Here is a 9,383-nt window from a genome sequence, read left to right on the forward strand (position 1 = left end):
AAGTCGACACCCGAGGGCCCATGCTCCTCAACTAAAGAAGCCACTGCAATGAGAAGCCCGCACACTGCAGCTAGAGAGTAACCCCTGCCCACAGCAACTAGAGAAAAGCCTGTGCAACAACAAAGACCCAGCACAGCCAGAAATAATGGAATTATTTTTAAAATAAAATATACACAATAATACACCTCCATGGACACCCCTTCTTTGCATAATAGAACAATCCCCACTCTGTTGAAGCTTTATATGTACCTCCCAGGCCATCCCTCCATTCTTTTCACCTTATAGAAATCCACTGTTGTGAATTTGTTATTTATCATGTCCTTGTTTTTCCTTTACACATTTATTGAACATGTGTTCCCACACTTATTATTTGCTCTTTTCCACAAATGGAGCTATATTGCATGTATTTTTTATGACGCTTTGCTAATCAACATTACAGGAGACTCACCCATGCTAACCTCTCCAACTGCTTTTCATCTTCACTGCTGTATAATGTGTACTGTAGGCATTTGATCAGTTCTCCTGTTTGATGATATGTAGACCATTTCCAGGGTTTTGCGATTACAGATTGTTTTACTGTAAACATTTTCCTGGTTGTCTCCCGGAAAGCGTTTGTGAGAGTTTCTCCAGAGTATATACCCAGGAGGAAGAAGAATTTTAAGATTACATCCAGGTGAGCAAACTTTCCTGCCAAACTCCAGAGAATAAACATTTTAGACTTTGCAGGTCACATGGTTTCTGACACAGCTACTCATACCTGTCTTTTTAATATGGAAGCAGCCTTGTGTTGCGTTAGTCGCTCAGTTGTGTCTGACTCTTTGCAACCCCATGGACTGTACAGCCCAGCAGGCTCTTCTGTCCATGGAATTCTCCAGGCAAGAATACTGGAGTGGGTTGCCATTTCCTCCTCCAGGGGAAGCAGCCTTAGACAATATATAAGTGAATGGATGTAACTACATTCCAATAAAACTGTACTTATACAACCAGGTAGTTGGCAAGATTTGACCCTCAGGCTGCCAGTCCCTGATCAAGATGATAAACTTCACTATTCTGATTGCCCACAAGTGCTGAAGCACCCTTTCTTTTCTCACCTGATTACCCCCAGAGGAGACATGCGTCCTGTCTTATTCTATGGACTGGACTGAATGACCTTGTTCAGGAATCTTCAGGGAGAAGACGAAGGGCATGGGGACGTGGTGGTGGTGGTGGTGCTTCCCAACCCATAGTCTGTGACTTACAGCCATAGTCTTGGGGAAACCAAAGGCAGAAAGGGGTTGAGGCAAGGCAGGGCACTAATGCTGGCTCTGCTGGACATGGGTGGGAGGTGGGGTTCTGCTTGACTGGAGACGGGTCTCAGCAAAGTTCACATCACAGAAACCACTGTGAAGTCACTACCAGGCAAGGGGACACAGAAATTCAAACAGACAGAGCATTTCTTTTGGAGTTGTATGGTTTCCTTTATTAAAGAAAGCTGGAATTGACTCTCTAGGGATTCTTTCCTGAAGTTGGGTCTCCATGGAAGCTTCCTGTCCTGGCTCCTATTTAAACAGATTTTCTTTCAATGATGATGGTCTCCATCGTCTCTGATGTCACACTTCCATGGATCTCCATGTCCTCACCAACCGGGGCTTTCTCCACCTTGGCCTCTATATTGCGTTTCTCTACCGTCTTAGCCACAAAGTCTACCTCTCTGTCATGTCCGACCGTTGGTTTTGAACCAGGAATGACTCTGAAGCTTCTGAAGAAAGTGCTGATCTTACTGGATCTCTTATTTAAAGTCCCTGAACTGGTGCTGGACCTGCTCTTCCCCGGCTTGCGAGCTGTCCTCCCCTCCTTGGCAGATGAGCTATGGCTGCCACTCTTGTGAGGGCTGTGTCCTTTGCCCCTGGTGCTGCTCTGCCCTTTTTCTTTTTTGTCATCTCTCTTGTTTCCATGGCCTGATATGGACCGGTGGGAGGATGACTTCCGGGTCTTGTCCCCTCCTGTCCTGTGATGACCTTCCCCTGTTCTGCGGTGACGGGAACTTTTCCTAGATGAAGACTTGTCCTTCTTTTCCCTTCTTTCCTTTTTTTCCTTCCGAGTTTCATCCCTGGGGTGGGTGACCTTCTGGCTTCCATCTCTTTCAGACATGTAGCCTTCACTCTGCAAGGTAGAGACCAGGGGGGCTACGACCTGGCCTTTAGCACTTGCAGCAGCAGCCTTGCCAGTTGTCGCTGCACCTGCAAACACCACGCTCATGCTGCTGTCTGCACTGTCCACCCCTGTCGAGGATGTGCTGGCAGCACCTGCCAAGACCAGGTTTGTGCCCTCTGAGGATATGCTGGCAGCACCTACAATGGCCTTGCCGGATCCACTTTCTCCTGGACTCTTGGCGGCAGCTCCTGCCAAGGTGGCGCTCATCTGGCTGCTGCTGGTGCTCCTAGTTGCGGCCAAGCTCACAGCACCTCCTACAGAGCCCGCTCCCACCCCTGCAACTGCCACGCCTCCTCCAGGGCTTGTTGTTGTCCCTGCTATGGCCAGGCCCGAGGTTGTCCCTGCCGCTCCTCCTTCAGTACTTTTCAAGGATGTAGTTGAGCCATGGGGGACATGATAGACTCCCTCTCCACCAACATAAGCACAAGACGAGGCTCCCGACACATCACCAAGCTTGTGAAGACCCACAGCGTCATGATCCCTTTCTCTATGGAGCTCTGTGGTCTGTGCCAAGGGAGGAGAAACAGGTAAGATAGAGATCACAGCAAGTGAGATCAGAGCTGTCCACTCCTCTCCCATCCTAAAGCTGAGCAGTTCAAGGGTTTATCTTTAGAATAACCTTTGAAATCATTGAGTCTAAGCTCCCACTGGATGGAAGATTCCGTCTACAGCATCTCTGTCAAACAGCCACTCCGTTGCTTGAACAATCCCAGGGCCAGGGAAAGCGTTGATATTAATACAGTTCTCCATGGTTTAATTTTATACCCTTGTGCTTCTACCTCTGCAGGACAGATTCCTAGAAGTGGGGTTGCTTGGTCAAGGGATGCATGCATTCTATGTTTTGGAGACTATTAGAATGAATTGTGCATGAGTAGATGCACAATTGAGCTGGACTGATTTTAATCAGCATATGAGAGTCACAGGGAGACAATGAAGAACTTCCTCATTATGAATAATATTCCACCACTGATGAGATTACCTGGCCTTGGGTAAGTGTTCAAGAAAAGATTAGACAATCAGGATTGCTGTAGAAGGGATTACAACCCTGGAATGAGACCAGTGCTGCTGATACAATACCTAAGGGCTCTCTGAAACTTGGCCTGGTGGGACAATGTAGAGAAGTGCTTGGAACCTCTCCAGTGTGTGAGTCCCATAGTGATGGCTCATTTGGTTCCGAGACTTTTTGACACGGGAAGGCATTTCCCAGGTGAGTCTCAGAGAGCATCAAACCCCTTTGAAGGACCAGCTTTGCACTGCTCTCCCAAAACACTCTGCCCCATGTTCTCGAGTCTCTGTAGGTACTTACCAATAGGCTTTTGTCACCCTCCGGAATTGTTGCGTCTCCAGCTTGGAGCATCGGGGTACTGCAGCTACTCTCCACCGGTGGTCTCAGGAGATAGACAAGCTTTTCCCAATAGCAAAAGAGGTCTTCTCGTGCATCAGAAGAGGGGCACAGCTGCAAATAAAAAGTACGGCCAGTGGCAAGCTTCAGGCGCAACTGTTGTTTCTCACGGTCGTGGATGGAGATCTTGACAAACTTCAAGGGAAGCAACCTGGTGAGCTCTAGGGTCTTCGTGGGCTTGCGACCTCTCCCCTTGGTTGTCCGGGCATGTCTGACATGCTCTTCACAGACCTTAGTTGGTCGGGCCAGGAGCATGACATCAGGTAGTGGGAGGATGGGGCTGGTGGATGCGATGCCCACAGTCACCATTCGGACGCGGTTGTGGACGTCAATCACCTCTCCTTTCTTGCTGATCTGGATAAAGTCGCTTTCAAACATGGGTGCGTACTTGAAAATGTCATACTCTCCTCCCTTGTACAGTTGTCGTTGCAGGTCCCCCATGGAGGTATTGAACACGCCCATTGAACGGTAGCTGTTGGCCGTGTAATAAGGTAACAAACACTCACTGCTCATGGTTCTCTTCTTTCAAGACAGCGCCACCAGCCACAAATTGAGTCGCTGAGAGAGAGAGGGAGTGAAGGCAACTGCCCATCTCCCTGCAGGGCTCTGCCTAAGTCTCTCGGCATCACCACATTTATCCTGCCCAGTCCTTTGTGACCTGTCACCATCACACACCCCTTTATTCAACCTCCAAGCAGCCACCCCCTCAGGGCAGGCTCACTAGCCCTCCCCAACACCATCACCAACAACAAACCATCTTCTCCAATAGGAATAGGCTGACCTTGATAGGATATAAGCATGGGTAGGCTGGATATTCTTCCTGATCAAAATGTTAAGATGCATAATTAGTAAAAACCATTCAGCTTCTATAAACATTTGGGTGACTTCCAGTTTTGTTGTTGTTACAAATTTCCCTGCAATGATCATTTTCCTGCTTCTGCTGAATAATGTGCTGGGGATAGAATCCTGGAAGTGGGCAGTGTGCTTGTTAAGGGCAGGCATCCTGTGGGGATGGTTATTCTTTGACAGGAAGTTAACAAAGAGTGCTATCTGTCAGAACCAGAGTCCCACTTATACAGTGCTTTCCAGGGTATGGAGAATTTTCTCACCCATGTAGTCATTTCAAGGAGGCTGGTTTTTATTACTTTATAGTTTTAGAAACAGTTTTCATTGTGAAATATAACACACTCATAAAAGTGCACAAAGCATAAATATATAGCTTAAGGAGTAATAAGAAAGTGAACATCCTTGTAGCTGCTGCTCAGAGCAAGAAATAGAAGACTACCAGCCCTTCTTCAGCATATTCCCTCCCAAGCACAGCTCTCTCCCTCCCCACAAAGGTGCCTCAAATTTGGCTTTCCTTTTTCCTTCTTTCTTTTTAAATTGAAGTTTAGCTGATTTACAGTGTTGGGTTAATTTCTGTTGTACAGCAAAGTGATTCATTTTCCATTATGGTTTATCACAGGATATTGAATATAGTTCCCTGTGCTATACAGTAGGACCTTGTTGTTTATCCATTCTATACATAATAGTTTGCATCTGCTAGCCCCAGACTCCCAACTCATCCCTCCCCCATCCCACTCCCTTGGCAACTGTAAGTCTGCTGTCTTTATCTGCAAATCTTTTCTGCTTCATAGATAAGTTCATTTGTGTCATACTTTAGATTCCACATATAGGTGATATCATATGATATTTATCTTCCTCTTTCTGACTTACTTTACTTAGTGTGATAATCTCTAAATCCATCCCCATTGCTGCAAGTGACATTGGTTCATTTTTTTATGGCTGAGTAGTATTCCATTGTATATATGTACTGCAACTTCTTTGCCCATTTATCTGTTGATGGACATTAAAGTTATCTCCATATCTTAGTTGAAAAGTGAATAGTGCAACTACCAACATAGGAGTGCATGTATCTTTTTGAGTTACAGTTTTGTTCAGATATAAGCCTAGGAGTTGGATTCTTGGATCACATGGCAACTCTATTTTTAGGTTTTTTTTTGTTTTTTTTTTTTTTTTTGAGGAACCTCCATACTGTTTTCCATAGTGGCTGCACAAATTTACATTTCCACCAACAGTGTAGGAGGGTTTCCCTTTCTCCATACCCTCTCAAGCATTTGTTATTTACAAACCTTTTAAAATGTTTTTTATGTACCTACTCATTTAGTTGTCTTGGATCTTAATTGCAGCACATAGGATCTTTAGTTGCTGGAGTGTGGATTCCCTAGTTGTGGCGTGCAAGCTCAGTAGCTGCAGAATGTAGGATTAGTTGCTCCACGGCATGTGGGATCTTAGTTCCCGGAACAGGGATCAAATTTGTATCCCCTGACATTGCAAGGTGGATTCTAGACCACTGGACCACCAGGAAAGTCCCCAAACTTTTTAATGATGGCCATTCTGACAGGTGTAGTCTTCATTGCCATTTTGATTTGTATTTCTCTAATAACTAATGATGTTGAGCATCTTTTCATGTGCCTCTTAGTCATCTATATGTCTTCTTTGGAGGAATGTCTATTTAGTTCTTCCACCCATTTTCTGACTGAGTTGTTTTTAATTGTTGTTGAGTTGTATGAGCTATTTGTATATTTTGGAAATTGAGCTCTTGTTGGTCACATCATTTGCAAACATTTTCCCCCATTCTATAGGCTGTCTTTTTGCTTTGTTTATGGCTTCCTTTGCTATGCAAAAGCTTATAAGTTTGATTAGGTCCCATTGGTTTATTTTTGCTTTTATTTCTATTTCCTTGGGAAATGATATAAGAAAACATTGGTAGGATATATGTCAGAGAATGTTTTGCTTATGTTCTCTTCTAGGAGTTTTACAGTATCATGTCTTATACTTAAGTGCTGAAGCTATTTTGAGTTTATTTTTCTGCATGGTGAGAGGGTGTGTTCTAAGTTCACTGATTTACATGAGGCTGTCCAGCTTTCTCAGCACCGCTTGCTGAAGAAACTATCTTTTTTCCATTGTATATTCTTATAAAGGAGGCAAATTTTTAAAACCATAATTTTCTGGTGAAGAACTGAGGTTCAGGATTATCTTACTCAGGGTCAGAACATGGAGCAGGATGGAATCTGCCCCTATCTTGCAACTCAGGTCAGGCATTTTCTCTGTCTCAAGCTGCATGGCTCACAATCATACTCTCATTCTGTATCAAATATGGAATCATTCATGGTTAGCAATATGTGTGGGGACCCCAGGAATTCACTGACGTCTTGAATTACCATAGGATTTCCCATATTGGTCTGCCTGCTTCCTCACTCTTGATGTCTACCTGATAAACCACTGATGTTTCGTTTCTTTGAAAAGCTCTTCGGAGAAATTATGGCAAAGACATCTCTCTGGAGTTTTTGTACTTTGCACAGGGTGATGAATCCAAATTCCCCCTCCCTCAGTTAGAAGACTACGTTTGAGATAAAAATACATCCCCAAAACTCAGTGATTACTATGTAAAGGTCTTGAAATAAACTTCATCCCCTAAATGTTCCTTTTTATATTCCTACTGCCTGCTTCAATACCTGGAAAATTGCAGCTTATTAATAACTATGAACTTGCTTATGCCCACTGAGATTTATTCTTCCATTTGTTTCGTCAACAAAATTTATTGAGCAGGCTCTATTTCCAGGACCAGCTAGAAAACCGAAATGCAGAGATAAAGGTCCTTACCTCTGAAGAGATTAAAAAAAAAAAATTTTCTGAAGATGTTAAATGACTTCTCCAAAAAAAACCAAAGTGGCTTATACTCTACTGTAAGGAGATAATCACTAAAAGGTAACACTATTAGATTTTAAAATAAGTTTCTATATTCTCAGCCACCTATTCATTTCATAAATCCATTTTTTATGAATGATTAATAAAGAATGATTAAAAGAGAAATCATAACTGCATTATTAACAACTTACTATAAACCAGGCATAGTACTAAACACTTTATGTTCTTTTCAAAATGTAATCCCCAAACAGCCCTATAAAACGTAAGCACAGCTACTATTCCTATTTTATAGAAAGGGAAATCAAGACTCAGAGAAGTTAAGCAACTTTATCGGGGTCACAAGGCACTAAAAGCATAAGTCCCCAAATACGGCAATGGTTAAACTATACTACATTGTGTCACACAGATAGAACACAAATACACACGTACTATTCTGCATAAATTCATCAGTTCTTCTAATTAATATTATTAGGTGCCTACTTTTTGCCAGGCCCTGTTTGAATTGCTAGGCATGCAGCAGTGGACAAAACAGAAAAATATGCTCAATTTCACAGAGCTTGTATGTAGACAATAAATGACAGTAAAATATATGATATGTCCAATGCTTTGGAAAAAGATAAATTAGGCAAGTGGGATGGGAGTCTGTGCATGGGAGAGGGAGCTGGAGGTGGTGGTCAAGGAAGGCTCAATGAGAAGCAACCTCTGAGCAAAGACCTCAAGGAGGAAGTCAGGGAGGAGGGCACACAGATGTTTGGGGAGTAACCTCTTGTCAGAGGGAATAGCAAGGACCATGATCCTGATGTGGGAGTGTGCCTGGGGTGTTAGAGGAACACCATGGGGGCCACAGTGACGAGAGTGGAGTGAGGGAAAGTGGTTGGAGATGAGACCACAAAACAACTGTGCTGGTAGTGGGAAAGCAGACCATATGCGAAGTACCTTGTAGGACATCGAGAGGTCTGTAGATCTGCTCTGGATGGGAGATGATCTGTCCTACATATATGGAGGATCATTTCTGGCTGCCACGTTGCAGAGATTGTAGAGGTGTAAGGGGGCAGAAATGGAGACTAGGTAGATCCTGCAAAAGATGATGATGGGTAAGATGTATGTGGGAGCCGTGGAAATAGTGATCAGCTACTAGTCATGCTTTGACTGAGGTACCCATATGTACACTGTGTTGAACAATTTTCAAGAAATATTAATAAGTAAAAAAAAGCAAGTTGCAAAAGAGCATATATAATATGCCACATACTGTTTAATTAAAAAGTTTTAAAGTGTGTGTGTGTGTGTGTGTGTGTGTGTGTGTGTGTGTGAACAGATGCACAGGAAACTGGTACCAGGAATAATCTTGGAGTAGTTTGTTGATTGAGGAAAATGGTGGGACAGAGACTTATCTATTTTATTCTATCAATTTTATTCTATCAATTCTTATCAATTTTATTATATTGCATATACTACTTGCACAAAAATAAATAATACTTTATATATTTATAAAAATATTATGCTAGTAAAATTATATTCTTAGACTAGTCAATTCAAACCTTAATATAGAAAAGAAGTAGATAAACAGTTTCATTCAAATTTAACTCTCTCAGGCACAAAATTTTAGAATTTGAGAACCAAAATACAAAATATCATTCAAAATTCATTTTCTGATTTTTCTAAAAGTTCTGTAAAGCTATTCTCTTTCCAAAGTTTGGAAGTCTGCTGTATCCCCATCAAAAAAAAAAGTGGAGATCAATAAGTCAAGATGTACTTATTGATTGCCAGATATGTGCCTACCATTAAACTAAGAGCATTCAGGTTGTCAAACTGTAAGTTTCAAAAATCTGAAAACATAATCTCACACAAATATACAAGGAAAACATGTTAGAGATTTAATTAACTCATCAGTGAGGAAATCGGCAGGATGATAAAGCTGATTCAGAAAATTAGAAGACCAGGCATTGGCATTAGAGAAAGGATGTTGGACTAACATTGCCAGGTTAGACACAAAACTGGTTAAACGTCTACAGGGCAATAAAATCATAAACCTTGGGGCTATCTTTTTTGCTAAATGAGATCACTTTCATCTCTTCTG

The 9,383-nt window shown here is 42.6% G+C and overlaps 1 protein-coding gene across 1 annotated transcript; it reads right to left on the reverse strand.

Annotated features, from left to right (window-relative positions):
- Positions 1-1,542: 1,542 nt before the first annotated feature.
- GARIN3 (golgi associated RAB2B interactor family member 3) lies at positions 1,543-4,108 on the reverse strand. The gene is made up of 2 exons (XM_061149474.1): positions 3,500-4,108; positions 1,543-2,697 (listed from the first exon to the last, which is right to left on the reverse strand). The coding sequence occupies exons 1-2, from the start codon at positions 4,106-4,108 to the stop codon at positions 1,543-1,545; spliced, it is 1,764 nt and encodes a 587-aa protein (XP_061005457.1).
- Positions 4,109-9,383: the final 5,275 nt, after the last annotated feature.

The sequence above is a fragment of the Dama dama genome, chromosome 9 (genome assembly GCF_033118175.1).
Source record: "Dama dama isolate Ldn47 chromosome 9, ASM3311817v1, whole genome shotgun sequence".
Lineage (NCBI taxonomy): Eukaryota > Metazoa > Chordata > Mammalia > Artiodactyla > Cervidae > Dama > Dama dama.